Below are 16,291 nucleotides of genomic sequence, written 5' to 3'. Positions count from 1 at the left end.
TCATGGAGATGGCTAGATGTATACTAAAAGCAAAGAGTTTGCCACAGTTTTTGGATGGAAGCAGTTATGAGTGCTTACCATGTTTTGAATAGGTGCCCTACCAAGGCATTAAAGAATGTGACACCTTTTGAGGCTTGGAATAGTTGGAAACCTTCTATTGGACATTTTCGTACTTTTGGGTGTCTTGCGTATGCTCACATTCCCATGGTACTAAGAAAGAAGTTGAACAGCAACGTTGCTAAATGCAATGAGAGCAAAGGATACAGATTATATGATTCTGTCTCTAAGAAAGTATTTGTCAATAGGAATGTGATTTTGATGAAAAACCTGAATTATCCCTTGCTGGTTTTGATACATATCAAGCTGCCAATGATGTATTTGAAGGGTTGTTGCCCATTTATTTTGGTGATACAACTAGAGCTTCAACAAGTAAGCATAATGCTCAACCAGCTACTCCATTGGGTAATGCAGAAAACCAGCCTATGGCTGATCTAACTATTCAACAAGGTGCTGAATTTGAAGTTCAGCAAGAGCTTGTACAGAGTCAGGAAGCTAGGCAGATGACTAGATGGTATTTGCAAACTATAAAAGATAGTCATTTGGATGCTCCTATTGCTAGTCATATCAGAAGGCAAGCTCGTATGCATGATGGTGCACATACCATCGAGTTTGTTGTGGTAGCAGATACACTTGATGATGAGGAGCCTGAATGTTTTTAGGATGCACAACATAGTGTGCATTGGATGGCAGCAATGCAAGCTGAGTTTGATTCTATCATAAAGAATCAAACATGGGATTTAGTGTCTTTGCCTATTGGGAAGAAAGCCATCGGTACAAAGTGGGTCTATAAGCTGAAAAGGAATGCAAATGGACCCATTGACATATGAAGCCAAGCTTGTGGCCAAAGGATACGCACAAAAGAAAGGAATTGACTATGAGGAGACATTTGCTCCTACATCTTGTATGACTACTATTCGATCTAAGGTTGCTTTGGCTCCCCATCATGGTTGAACTGTGCGCCAGCTTGATATTAAGACTGCATTTTGACATGGGGAACTTTGAGAAAAAGTGTATGTACAACAACCCATTGGTTTTGCAATTGAGGCATCCGAACACTTGGTATGCAAGCTGAAAAAGGCTTTGTATGATTTGAAACAACCTCCCCGATCTTGGTATGCAAAAATTGATGCCTTTTTACTCAGTAAAGGGTTCATTAACAACTAGTCAAAGTCTACACTTTACATATGTAAAGAGAGGGGATCCTTGCTGGTCATATGTCTTTATGTTGATGATCTTCTGCTGACAAGGACACATTCTGATCAGATTTCAACATTCAAACAAAATTTGCAACAAACTTTTGAGATGTCAAATTTGGAGCCTTTGCATTATTATCTGGGCATTCAGTTCATTCATGATGCTAGAGGCATTGGATTATCACAGTCTAGATACATTGGTAGACTTCTTGAGAGGTTGGTTTACAAGATTACAAGCCAATTTGTACACCAATGGAAACTAGACTCGAGTTACCCTCGCATGATGACAGTGATTTGTTTGATATCCATATGTATGCTCCGGCAGTTGAATGTCTCATTTACTTATGCAACACAAGACCAGATATTCAGTTTGCAGTTTCAGCCCTGAATAGATATATTTCCATATCCACGCATGTCACATTGGCAAGCTCTCAAGCATGTTTTTCATTACTTGCAGGATACTAGGACTCTTGGATTGCTTTATGCCAAGGGGAAACCACTCCAACTACATCCTTAAAGCGATTCAGATTGGGCTAGTGACTTTGATTCTCGTCACTCCACTAGTGGTGATTGTTTCTTTCTTGGCTCATTTTGCATTTCTTGGCTTAGCAAGAAACAATCCACTGTTGCCACATCATCATGTAAAGCTGAATACAGGGCAGCTTTCACTACCACTATTGAATACATATGGCTTAGGCACTTGTTGGATAATTTGGATGTATCTGTCACAGAGCCCACTCCCTTGTTCAATGACAGTCAGGGTGCCATTGCAATGGCACAGAACCTAGTGTTTCATGCACTCACGAAACACATAGAGATTCACTATCACTTTGTAAGAGAGAGACTACATGCAAGCGATATCAACCTTGTCTACTGTCCTACCACCAATAATGTGGCAAAAATCTTCACCAAAGCTCTTCCTCCTGACAAATTTGAAGCATTCCGCAATGCTTTAAATTTAATCTCGTTTGGTAGATGAGCCTTGTATATTGATCACTCTTCACTCCAGGGGGTTTGTTGGCTTTGACTCATGCCTACACTCACAGAGCACTATCAGTGATCCTTGGTAGGACACTGATGCGCTTTTTACTCTCTTTAAGAGAGGGTTTTTTTCCCTAGTTTTATTCTCTTTTATTTTATGTGCCTATGTAACACAGTTTGGACACTTATTGTGTTTTACACCTTTCAAGTGTGTGAACACACGTTAGCAAGCCTAAGGTGTGTTCACATTGGCCTTATGTGGGCATTAATATATCTTTCTTTCCCTCTCTCCACCATGAAGCTTCACCCTCCATAGCTTGTTGGTCTATCTTCATCAGCTTCATACCCAACAATTAAGAAAAATCCAGTCTTCTTACCACCATGGACTAAGAGAAACATCCTATGGCCACTCTAGTCCGGTTAGGGTCGCATATGTCTTTTACAAATCATCTCTTTCATGTTGATTCGTCTGATCTGCAACCAAACATACATTACCACGAAAATTTCAAGGCACAAAACTATGTGAACTACAACAAGGGAAGTGACTGTCATCAAACAAGTATTTCTCTTGATTTGCAATTTAGTATCTCCAACGATTCTTTGTTGAATGAGGCATCTCATTTACCACCCACAAATGCTTCCGTGTACGCACACGCAAGCGTGCATGCACACACACACACACAAACCTTCCTATCTCTTCCTCTCATCCCGTTATCTGGGATACCCTACCAAGACTATTGGTCACGCATGCATAGGGACTTCAGTTTCATTATACTTTGCCACTTGCCATGTCCCCGGCTCTACCTTTATTGGCCATCTAGTTTCCTTGGGCATGATTGGGAGGTAGGTTTCTAATCTTCCATCAAGCGGACCCTCAGCCCTATGGATGTTATAGGGACTTCAGTTTCATTATACTTTGCCGCTTGTCATATTCCTAGCTCTACCTCTATTAGCCATCCGGTTTCCTTGGGCATGACCAGGAGGTAGGTTTCTAATCTTCCATGAGGTGGACCCTCAACCCTATGGATGTGACTATTGAGAAACCCATTCATCACATTCATTTCATTTACTCAATTCCCTCCAGTTTCACACTTACAGCCCCAAAAAGGGCTAGGGTGCCCACATTCTGGGGCGCTATCCGAGATTGCTAGCACCTATAGACAGGGCAGAGACTCTCTTCACTAGATACATTCTCTCACACACTTTCAGTCCTCTTCTCTCCATCAAATCGACTCTTCCTTCTACATTTGTCTCACACCTGGTGGATGCTACTTGGCAGAGTGGTTCAAGTGTTGTCTGGCTGCTGCCCACATCTGGAGCTATCACCATCATCAGGTAGCTATCGTCTAGACTGTCACACTATCTGGGACTGCTACCCACTTGCATCTACGTCATCAGCATTTGCATTTGCACCTGCTGTAGTCCACATTTGTGTTTTCTGTCTGGACTGGCCACCTTACTCTTAGAGCTGTCATTCTCATCATTCACATTTGTGTTTTAACTTTTTGCTTCCAACAGGTCCTTGTCATCAGCCACATCTGCGCTTTGCATCCCAGCAGACTGTCCCACTATCTGGCATTGCTGATCATCTTCTTCCTCCACTCTCACAGCAGTTGAGGACTATGTTCCACTCCTCTATTGCCATTCTTCATCAGTCATCATTTACTTCGATATCCTACTACATAGAGGACTGTGTTTCACTCCCTTCAATGTGCAGATTCCCTTAAGGTGCTGCTGCCTAATCAGCCAAGGACAGTATAGTCATCTCAAAGCTTTGCTTCATTGTATCAACATGATTTATTTAGCATGATGAACACTTTCTTCACTCTTCTTCTGAGTTTTCTTCTCTCAATGTTTGTCATACTCTCTGTGTTTCATCTTGCAAACCCTACTATTTCTTTGATATGGTATGAGTGCATACCATCCCGTCACTTTTCTTGATGGCATCCAAAGAGCTGAAGATCATCTTCATCAGTGAAGACAAAGGTTGCAAGATCCGCAACGCCTCTAATTCCCACCTATTTCCATTGCACCATCAAGAGGACACCATTATATTCTCCCTCCTACCCTTTATAGGCTTGACACACCAATGCTATGGCTTCTCCGTAGATATAAGGACAAACCACTAGGTGCTCCTCGTGTGGTGAGAATGGTCATACCACCGAAGATTGTCATGATCAACCTTTGCTCCCTACCCCACCGGGGTGGGTGCATCTTTCCCTTGGCACACCTTATGCCACCTCACCATTATGGGCCACAAAGATCATTCTACTTTGGCTATCATATTTTTATATGCAAGGTAATAAGATGCACACCATGTGCACTAAGCCCTTGGGAGAAAAAGCAGGCTCTAAGACCCCATGAGGCAATAAGCCCTCCTAGAGACCACCACAATGTGCTATAAAAGTTTCCCCCACCCATTTTCAGGTCCAATGGCTTCAGTGGCCCGCAGTTCTGGAATCACCCCCATCGAGAGACAATGACTGTTGGATACTGTCTCCTTGACAATCTGCTCCTTAGAGTGACAGTGGTTGTTCAACTCCCTCCACCCCTTTGGCTTCGCAATCCACTCCACCAAGAGACAAAGGCTATTGCCCACGTGGCTCCACAAAAATTATTCGTTTCCCCTCCTCCCTTAAATGGCTCCACGGACACCAACTCCAATGTGGGTATCAAGGAGTTTATGTGTGATACCCCTCCCTCCCATCCCTCTTCTACTCCATTCAAGAGGTTACCTCTAGGTGTTGTCTCGCTTCTGTTCCATTGAGCCCCAAATACCTTCTTCGGTACCATTGGCAGCAATCCGCTCCACCAAGAGACAAAGACTATTGCCCACGTGGCTTCACAAAAACTATTTATTTCCCCTCCTCCCTTGTATGGCTCCACGGACACCAACTCCAATGTGGGCATCAAGGAGTTTATGGGTGATAACCCTCCCTCCCATCCCTCTTCTACTCCATTTCAAGAGGCTACCTCTAGGTGTTGTCTCGCTTCTGTTCCATTGAGCCCCAAATACCTTCTTCGGCACCATTGGCAACATTTCCTTCATCATCAAACACTCCAGAGGCCATGATCCATGAGTATTCAGATTCCCTATCTCTTTCAAAGGGGGTCATCTTTCTTCAACTTCCCAGGGTAACCCATTCCTCCCACTTTAGAAGGGGTGAAACTCTTGGATTATAGGGTGGGTCTTCTATCTCTCTCTCTCTCTCACACACCTCTTGGGGTACCTTTTTGGGCCTGAGGGGGCTGTTGAGAAACCCATTCATTACATTCATTTCTTTCCCTTAATTCCCTCTACTATCACACTTACAGCCCCAAAAAGGGCTAGGAGCCCACATTCTAGGGCACCATCCGAGACTGCCAGTGCCTATAAATAAGGCACAGACTCTCTTCCCCAGATACATTCTCTCACACACTTTCAATCATCTTCTCTCCATCAGATCAACTTTTCCTTCTCCATCTATCCTACACCTGGTGGATGCTATCCGCAGAAGTGGTTCAATTACTTCCGTTTGGAGTTGTCTAGCTGCCTCCCACTGCATCGGTTCCAGCCTGCCATCATCAGCTGGTTCCAGCCTGCCATACTGTCCAGGCCTGCTGCCCACCTGCTGTCATACTGCAGTGAATGTCAAAGCATATGACCAAACTGAAAGAAAATGAACAGAGAGAGAAGAGGGACTTAGGAGCCCCCATATAATTTGGTAGTACAGCTCTCCTGAGTTCATACATGGCAAGCCCTTGAGCAGAGAGTCAAGAAGACGTTTCCTTGATCCCATTTTAATTATTATACTATATGGGATCTTCAACTTTGTAATCTACCTTGACAATTTTCACTGAAGTGCTTTTTATGGAACTTTTCTTCTTGGAAATAAACAAACATAGGATTATTAAACATCTCAACTTTGTTCCCAGAAGAATTATTCCAAAGGAGACTATTATACATGCTTCAAAAACAGTAGGAGATATGTACAGAGAAATAGTGGATGGCATACTATAGGCGGTCTTGAAAGCCCGTGACCTTCAGGACCTGTTATACCCAACTCAAAAATTCGAGTTTGGCCCTCAACAACAGCATCACCATTCTCTGCATGTACTTGGGAAAGTGCTCCTATTTCTTTACATTTCTTCAATCCTTGCAACAGCTCCTCATCAGTAACCATGATGGAACCCTTGTATGCCATAAAGAATTTGAATGAATTCACACCTGTACAAACAGAGAAAACAAAGAGACATATTTTGAAGTAGACTCTTTTGACTCCCAACAGATGTCATGTTTACAGTTTGTCACAAGAATCTTCTCAATACCAGCACAAGAGAAGGATACTAGCATACCTTTCTCTTTTACAAGTAGCTCCATATCTTTTGCAACTTGATCATTCCAAGATGTCACAGCCATATGAAATCCATAGTCCATGCAAGATTTTGCAGCTTTCTTTTCATACTCCTCAAAACCTGCCAGAAGGTCTCCGTCTAGAGGCAATGCAAAATCAATGTGCATTGTTGTCCCACCAGCTAAAGCTGCAGCCTGCCCAGAGTAGAAATCATCGCATGCCACTTGTCCCATGAAAGGCATTGCCAAATGTGTGTGTGGATCAATTCCACCTAGACCAAGACAAAGCAAAAAATACACTAATCAATTTAGTAAAACTGATCCCCCCCGGCCCTCCAAACCAAAAAAAAACAAAATCAAAAAAAAAGTATGAGGCGTCCCACCAACACCTCTGGCTTGCATCCTAACACATTGCTTAGTTGCATGCAAAACAGACTTTTTTCTGGACTTGGGTCATTGTAAATCCGGTGATATCATTTGCAATATCAATTGGGTCAAATAAAAAACTGTTGCAAACAAGTTGCACGCTACAATACCACATCAAGTTCTAGAAATTGACTGATGTTAACAAAAAACCAGGTCAATTGAAATAAATGCAACTAGTACCTGGCATTACATAATGGCCAGTAGCATCAATAACCCGTACTTCATCAAAAGCCTATAAAATAAGCACACAACTTGGTAAGTGATTTTTTGCCTACTCTCAAAAACAAAGGAGCAACAATGACACCGACAAACTACAACAATTTAACCACCATGACCAAAACACATAGAAAAATACTCAAATACACTTTGGATAAGATGTTACACTTTTTGGTCCTTTGGACCTTGCTCTTCCCCTTTCTAGAGAAAAGAAGATATGTATACTAAATGCATTTTACACAAGGAGCTCTAAACTATTTTTCTTTCAAGGTGATCCAAGGATACCCACTTTTTATGGGAACTTAAGTGAGACTAAGTTTAATTAAAATCACATGGAAGAAGTGTTACATTCACTTTGGACCACTTGAGGGATTTTCCAATATGAAGCCACCTGGTCATCTTCTTGCCGTGTGCAAAACAATCTCCTTAGACTGAAGAATCTCAACAGTCTCATCCCAACTTCAAGCAGATCCTCAGTCACATCAATTCATCAAGAGTAGCGCCATCAAAGTGCTAACATGAAAGTGCCAATGGCAAACTACAACCCATATGATCCCTAACTGGAATGAATTCCATCATCTTGCTGAAATGATCAGCAATCTGTAAATAGCATCACTATCTTTTGATCTTTAGTAATTTCCATGGCACTTATCCCTTTCTTGAAGCTTAATTATTTAGTGCAAAATCCATTACCTCTCAAATGATACCTTGGCTTGAAATTTCCATGGAGTAAAAAGGGTGTTCAATCCAACTAAGAGCTATTTTTCATCACAAATAAGTATGAGTTGAATGGTCCCTCGGATCAGTCTCCAAGACATCTAGCACAGCAAACGCAGTAATAGATGTTGGATCGAAGTTTGTCAAAGCAATGAGGAGAGAGAAAACTGCAAAACACAGCCTATAGAGGGGGTAGGATGGCCTAGCGGTAGTAGACAGGGCAAAATGCAGTCTTTTGGAGATCCACAAGGGCAAGCGACAATAATCAACACCAAACGCAGCAGAAGCAACATGTGTGGCAGCAATTGCAGCGAATGCAGCCTGTAGACAAGTTGCCTCTCTAAAATGCAGCCTTTGGGGAAGATGGCAATAGTTGGCGGTAGAAACCAAGGGGTATAGGCAGTGTTGAAGGGCTAGAAATAGGTGTCGAATGGATGGATACAATGTCGGGTAACCTTGGCTGAGATATCCTCCAGGAACAAGGTCTAGGCAGCAAAGCTAGATCACCTCAAACTTGCAAAAACGAGATTGACTAAATGGAAGAATAGGCTGTCTACTTATAGAAAGTTTGGGGCCTCCCAAATTAGGGTTTACATATGGGACACTGAAACTCTCTCGAACCACTCCCAGTTTAAAAGAACGGTTAAAATTCATTAATTAACTTGAGTCTTTGGCTATTTAATGAAAGCTAATGGTATCTTAGCTCGACAACCCCTCTTAGGCCTAAAACTAGAACCAAAAACGAACTACAAACAAGCCCAAGTCCTTTTTCTTTTCTTTTCCCCAGGGCGTCCCACCCCAAAGCAACCAAGGTATCAAGCAAAGGGTGCACATCAGCTACCCAGTGACCTACCAACACGACAGAGATAATGGTTATCTTACCAAGAGAGTCCATGTGTTCACCCTAGAGAAAACAAAGCATCAAATAAAGGGTACTCATTAACTACTCAATGGCCTCCTAAGTCCTACAAAGGTAAATGGAAACACAATGGACTATCTTTTTTTTAAAGGGCTTTTGATTTGTTTTTCAAAAGATTTATCATTAGGTGAGTGTTTTTAAAAAGTTTTCGTTCAATTGAGTAACAATGTCTTGAAGGGAGATAGGGATGGTCAGCCCCAACACCTTCACAAAACAAACAAACCTATCCCAACCACTACTCAATGTCAATGACAAAGGAAATAGGGTATGTGTGGGAAGCATCTATGGTGAGTATGTGGAGAGGCAAAAAAGAAATGTGAAAAGCAAGTTACACAAGCTAAGCAAGCAAGGGAGACTACGTCAAAGACTGCCATGTGCAATGCCATAAATATGGTGGATCTAGAGTCCACCGCTCCAAAGGATTGAAAAGATATAAAATGTGCACAAATACATGTTTGCACAGAAAAAATGCTAATACACTGGACTTATGCAAGAGGGAGTATGCTCATGCAAAATGTGATACAAGGGTGCCACTTGGACAGTGTCCTCGCAAGGGAATTGTTCACTTGCCAAGCGCCCTTTAACAATCATGATCATGCTGACGATGCAAATGAAGTTACAACATACAATACACACAATATCTTAATCAAAAAGTGTAAACAACACCCTGTCACTCTTGGACCAAGAGAAGTAACTCAAAGGTCAAAACACTTCCAAGTTGGAGGCATTGATAGGTCAGCAATCTTTCCAACAAAAGGGGAACAACAACAACAAGGATGAGAAGTCCAAGTAAGCTAAAGCCAAGGAGTCTACTTGCCACATGTATGGCAAGACAGGCCATTGAAAGAAGGATTGCCTCAACAACAACAAGAAGGAGAAGACTACAAAGGACTAAGGAGCGGTGGCTGCTCCTTCATCGGCAACCTTCCTCCATTTGGAGGTGAGTGAGAATGCTCCTCTGAGGACCACTAATGCAGCAATGTTGGCCCCACAATCTCATGAGTGGATTGTGGATAGTGGGCGCTTCCCGCCACACAACTGCTTCTTCAAATGGTATTACTCGTATATGTCCAATGTATAGGCAAATTCTCATAGGTGACACCTCTTTGGTCCCAATCAAAGGCAAAGGTAATATGCACCTAATTCCAAATGGACAAGGTTGTGCCCACACATCAAAGGTTCTCTATGTGCTGAGTTTAGGGTATCGTCTACTTTCAGTGAGCAAGATTTGTGCTCTTGGCCTTATAATGGAGTTCTTGATAGAGTATCTCCACAAGTTCATTGTGTAAGTCATGAAGAGAATAGAGTCTACAAGATGCAGACTTCATATGCATTTTCTTCTCTTCTTCTTTCTTCTCAAACTCAAACTAAGCTATGGCATGCTCAATTTGGCCATCTCAACTACGTGTAGCTTCGAAAGGCAACTCATGGTCAGCTTGTGCATGGATTACCAAAGATTGGGGTGAGCCACCCTCCACATGTATCTTGCATTCGTGGCAATAACATAGAGATATTATCCTTAACAAGGCTTCATGACACGATGAGGAGCCCTTGGAGCTTGTTTCAACAAACTATGTGGACCAATGTGGCTAGAGTCCCTTGAGGGGAGTTAGTATTTTATGCTAATTGTGGATGATTTTAGCAAGATGACATGGGCATATTTCTTGGAGCTCAAGTCAAAAGCATTCTCACACTTTAAGGATTGGTTGATCTTTAAGGCAAACCGGTCTGGTAGGAAACTCAAGACCCTACATTCCAACAAGGAGGAGGAATTTGCCTCCGATGAGCTAACTCGGTTTTGTGCAAATCATGGCTTATATTGAGTGTTTGCCAACACAAATACACCTCAGGAGAGGCATATTGGAGCGAAATAACTGCAATGTAATCGAGATGGTGCGGACTATGATGGATCATCAACAGACACTTCACTATCTATGGGCCAAAGCAGTGGCCACTGTGGTCCACATCCTTAATTGATCCCCTATATCGGCCATGATTGGTATGACACCTTTTGAGGCTTACTTTGGTCAAAAGCTAGAGGTGTCTTATTTCAAGATATTTAGATGTGATGCCTATGTTCACGTCCTAAAGAAAAAGAGGGACAAGTTTAAGCCGGCTTTGAAAAGACGGGTGTTCTTGAGTCATAGCTCATAGTCCTAGGGATATAGGTTTTTGGTCCTTTCCCTTCTTTTGAGAGGACAGGCCTATCAATGCCTTTGGTCCCTTTCAACTGATCCTCTTGGTCCAAGACCGTAGGGACCAACTCCTCCCAACGAAGAGTCTCTGTCCGCCCTAAGGCAATCAAGGCAGAATAAAAACCACTAAAACGAGGCCGTAACTGTGAAAGAAGAGTCATCGCCGTGTCTTCAAAAGTGATCACCTTCCCTGCATTTTCAACCTACATCTAAAGTTACCTCCGCTTGTTGATATACTTCCACATAGAAGATGACTTGTTAACACTCATGGTCCTCATCTGTACTTCCAAAGAAACTCATTTCATGACGGTCATTCGGATATACATCTAATCAAGCTCTAGCCATATCTCCCAAGTCACCGTCAAATGTTCTATATGGGAGGTCACAGCTGTAGTACATGAGAGAAATAAAAACGAGTGGATATGAGCATTTAGTTTGTCCCAATGCACCTGAGCCTTTGCCAAATCCAACTTATCACTTGTGAAATAAACACCAAGAGAATGGTATTATATGTTTGATGCATTTATGCAATCTCAAGGTTTTAATAGAAGTCAAGTGGATCACTGCTTGTACACCAAGAAGACAGCAGATGCCAGCCTGATTATCTTGGTTTTGTATGTAGATGACATGCTGATTGCTGGCAGGGATACTCATGCCTTGGACTCACCGAAGCAAAGTCTTCATGACAGCTTTGACATGAAGGATCTTGGTGATGCAAATCACATTCTTGGCATGCAAATACTCAGAGATAGGTCAAAAGGATTACTCTATCTATCTCAGCAGAAGTGTATCTTGAAGGTTTTGCAGTGTTTCAATATGGAGAGGGGGAAAACAATTGGGGTTCCATTGCCTCCATATGTGAAACTCGATGCAGAGGACAACCCTATATCTGATAATGAGAAGACTGAAATGGCCAAGATACCATATGCTTTGACTGTTGGCAATTTGATGTATACTACGGTTGATACGTCCTGACATTGCCTTTGCAGTGGGAGTGGTTAGCAGATACATGGCAAACCCTCGTAAAAAGCATTGGGAAGCAATGAAAGGTATTATGAGATACCTCAAAGGCACAAAGGATTTGTGCATCTATTTTGGAAAGCAGAAGGCATTTGTCATTGGCTTTACAGATGCAGACTATGCTAGTCATGCGGACTGTAGCAAGTCCACTTCTAGGTATGTGTTTACCTTCACAAGAGGAGTGGTCTCTTGGATCTCGAGGCTACAAAAGTGTGTTGCATTGTCTACTATAGAGACAGAGTATGTAGCTACCACTGAGGCATGCAATAAGGCTTTATGGCTTTCACATCTGGTGGAAGAGCTTGGCATTATAGAGTTACCTGTTCTCCATTGTGATAGTCAGAGTGCTATCATGCTAGCACAGAATCCCGTCTTTCATGCAAAGACGAAGCACATACATGTGAAGTATCACTTCATTAGAGATGTACTTGACAACAAGTTGAGCTTGTCAAAGTGCAAACAGATGATAATCCTGCACATCTTCTCACAAAAGGTCTTTCAACAGAGCGGTTTGCTCATTGCCGACAGATGATGGGAGTTGGATAGGTATATGCATTTCAGCTTTGTACATACCTAGACTTAGCTTATTCTTTTCTCCTCTTAAGGCACATTGCCTTTAGGTGGGAGGTTGTTGGAAATAAAGGGCCATCGTGCCTTTTATATATGCATGGGTGTGAACACACTCTTAGCACATTTGTACTTTTATATATATCTATCCAAAAAACCTAAAGAGGTACACTAGTCTTTTGTACCCAAGAACATCGTGTCTCACTCTCTAATCTACTCTCTCTCTCTCTCTCTCTCTCTCTCTCTCTCTCTCTCTCTCTCTTTGTGCTGTGAGAAAGCACTGCGTGTCTTGATCCTTGTGCTCTCCGTCATAACAGAGTTAGCCCCAATGAACATTCCAAAGACTTCAAGAAAGGCAGAGCAACGAGAGGAGTATCAACCTCCTCCTCATTGGGCACGTGCTACATTGTGATTCAAGGATTGAGGAAGTCCCTAAGAAGTGGCAGCAGCAAGATGACCCACGGAGCTCTCAGAGGAACCAAGCACACTCCACTAAGCTTGTTTGTGCACGTGCCATACAGGATAGAGAGCCCACCTCCATGAAGGAGGCTTTAAAGTCATAGCATTGGAAGAAGGCTATGGAGCAAGATTTGGATGTGATGCAGTGGAATGGCACTTGGGATCTTGTGCCTTGGCCCGCTCACAGAGATTGGAGTCAAATGGGTCTTTAAGTCCAAGTACCATAGTGATGGCACTCTGGATAAGCACAATGTACGGTCCATTGCAGAGGGCTTCACACAATGGTTAGGGGTGGATTTCCATGACACCTTTGCATCTATAGCTCAGATGGCTACCATTAAGGTCATTCTTGCCTTAGACAACCATAGGCAACGGTCGTTTTATCAGCTTGATGTGAAGTCTAATTTTCTTAATGGAGATTTGAAGGAGGAGATCTATGTTAAGCAGCCTCTTTGCTTTTCCTCATCCAATGGCAAGGTGGATAGGTTGAAGAAGGCTCTTTACGACCTCAAACAAGCTCCACGTGCTTCGAATGAGAAGAAAAACTTGTAGGGTATCGGCGTTCCTCTTCTAATCCCCAGTTATATGTTTACACTTCAACTGGATGGCACACGTTCCTAGTATGAGGATTTTGCAATTCCTAAGGGGGACGCTCGATCTTGGTATTCATTATCCAGCAACTACTTGCAATTCAGCTTTGGTTTTTTCAGGTTGGACACATTCAAATTGGGCCAAAGATGTTGACCAAATGAGGTCAATGACAAAATATCACTTTACTTTGGGTGCAAGTGTTATCTCATGGAGTGGCAAGAAGCAACCCACAGTTTTCCTTTCTTCTACAAGGCTAAGTATAGAGCGGCGTATTCTACCACACGTGAGATAGTGTGGTTTTGGAGGTTACTAGGAAGGCTTGGTTGTCTGCAAACAAGTCCTATGACCCTTCATTGCAACAATGAGAGTTGCATTGCTTTGACATGGAGCCCTATGTTTCATGCTAGATTGAAAAGTACCACTTCATTTGGGAGAAGATCTTGGATGAGACCATTGGCATGGTATACTGCAAGACAGAGGACAATTTGGCAAATTTGTTTACGAAGGTGCTTCTTCAAGTTATTCTTCAACAGCACTCCAAGTCCTTGAGCCTTATGCCTCGTCCAGGATATGAGAGGGAGTGTTAGAGATTTAGTCATCCCCTTGACTAGCATTGTCAGGCTATAGTTGTACACTTAGCTCCCTCCAATACAATTACACATTTCCTATTAATTTGGGCATTTCAGTGATCACCAAGAGCAAGCACCTTATTCTGGGAGGTTTGGACATTTTATGAGCAAGCGGCAATGCCACGTGGCATATCTAGGCTGATTGCAATTTGCTGAATATTTTATTCAGCCAGTCAGCCATGTTCAGTGGTTGGCCGCCCAAACCTAGTCATTTTTCGGCATTATTTTTTGCTATTTTTGTCATCCCCAATCTATCCACACATTCACTTGTGTCTTTAGGTGGTGAGAGAGATCGGCTCGAGGAGATACTTCAACAGCCCCATTTGTATATCTACCTTCTTCATTTCAGCATTCATTTACTGCAGATTTTTGCATTCTACTATCTCTTTTCTCTCTCCCTCCTCTCATGTTCATTGTCTTTCAGTCCTGTCCATATGTTTCCACATTCACTACACTCTAACAACCGTGAGCATAAATCTTGACCAACGAGTTGTTCCCGATACGAACTATCCCGAACAGGGGCTAAAGAGATGAGAATATCCAAGACGGAGATCATATGATAAGTAGCTTCATTATCCACAATCCAAGGAGTGGCTGAAGTAAACTATGATGAGCAGGCCTCTATAATTACCTCATCAAGAAGCAACTCGCTGATATGGACGAAACTCCATATCCTCAAATGTCTCTAAGGAGACAATGTGGGCCTCTGCAACCAATCTGACATGCCCTCTGGCATTGAAAACAATGCAGTCTGTGATGGCTAACCAATGGCAACATGGGTCTAGCCATGCTAAGGGTTGCCACCACCTTTCCTCCCCTGCTGCCTTGGGGGTTGCCCGACTAGGGGGTGAGGATTTGAGTCTTGGATTTTGGTGTTGTCTCTCTTGCCTTTGATCGACACTCGTCGTCAAATGGCCAGGCTCTTGACAATGTTGACAATGCCTTTTCTTCTTAGGTGCATTCAGCTACCTAGTTTTAAGAGAAGACTAGGTGTTCCCTTGAGTCTCACTAGCCTGGTTTTGATTTTTATTTGGCTTTTGAGTTTGATTTGAGTTTTGGCTTTGTTTGCCTTTCCTTTGTTGCCCCTTTTGAGAAATGCAAGGACAGCCCCTCTATAGAGATCATACTATGAAATTGATGGAGTATGCCTAACGCACTGATGCTAGATCAAAATGCTAAAGCCAAGAATGAAACTCCAACAATAAGGCCTACATCAGCTCGACAATAGCAGAGGCATTTCTAGCCTTCCATGAGCAAACGACCTCATATGGAACAAGTGTTAGATTAGATTTGGGTTCCAACCCTTATATAATATCCCACAAGTTCTGGGAATCAAGAACATGTCTCATCAAATTGGACCAAGTAGTGAAATTTGACCCATTAAAAAGAGTCTTCTCAATAAAGACATGTTTGACTAATGAGAAAGACAAACCATAAGGGGTCTGATAGATGGAATAAGAGGGATAATGAGGATAAGAAGGAGGTGGTGGAGGGGGGAAAGTAGGAGGAAGAGGAAGAGGTGGCTAGGGAGAAATAGGCTAGAAGTGTCCAATGGGTGTTGATCGATACATGGAGATACTAGAATATGAACGCTTCCATAGGGCACCTGTGGAGGTGGAGATACTAGGACATGAGAGGCCTATCCAAATGTCAACTCGGACACAACAAAATGACCACAAGGCGCACAAGGTAATGCCATGGAGGCAAACTATGAACCAACTGATCCACACTCTGTAATAGATGGGTGGCACTCCCGAGCCGTGAAAAACCCAAAAGTGTGGGGAATGGTTGTTCTCTATCATAGGTACACCACTTGGTGAAGAATAAGACAAGGTCCTCAAGGGTGTGCCTAAGGGTGAAGGACCCATCGGTGTGATGTGTGATGATATATGAGAGGCACTTAATGGAGGTGGAAAGGAGGGTGCATCGAAAGTAGAGAGAGGGATGGGTGGGAGATTAAATGCATTGGTTGATGCAATTGTTTT

General features: G+C 42.7%; 1 protein-coding gene across 1 annotated transcript in view; it reads right to left on the bottom strand.

The window, feature by feature from the left end:
- The window catches only part of PYD2 (pyrimidine 2), a 116,520-nt gene that overhangs the window by 86,409 nt on the left and 13,820 nt on the right, over positions 1–16,291 (bottom strand). Inside the window, exons 3-5 of the mRNA XM_087691402.1 lie at positions 7,174–7,225; positions 6,570–6,839; positions 6,230–6,441 (exon numbers count right to left, since the gene is read on the bottom strand). Coding sequence (XP_087547528.1) covers positions 6,230–6,441; positions 6,570–6,839; positions 7,174–7,225 — 534 coding nt within the window. The remainder of the gene's footprint in view (positions 1–6,229; positions 6,442–6,569; positions 6,840–7,173; positions 7,226–16,291) is intronic.

The sequence above is a fragment of the Lygodium microphyllum genome, chromosome 13 (genome assembly GCF_053477565.2).
Source record: "Lygodium microphyllum isolate KBCC chromosome 13, Lygodium_microphyllum_v1.1.10, whole genome shotgun sequence".
NCBI lineage: Eukaryota > Viridiplantae > Streptophyta > Polypodiopsida > Schizaeales > Lygodiaceae > Lygodium > Lygodium microphyllum.
The sequence above is the reverse complement of the archived record's forward strand: the minus strand, read 5'-3'. Positions and strand labels throughout refer to the sequence as shown.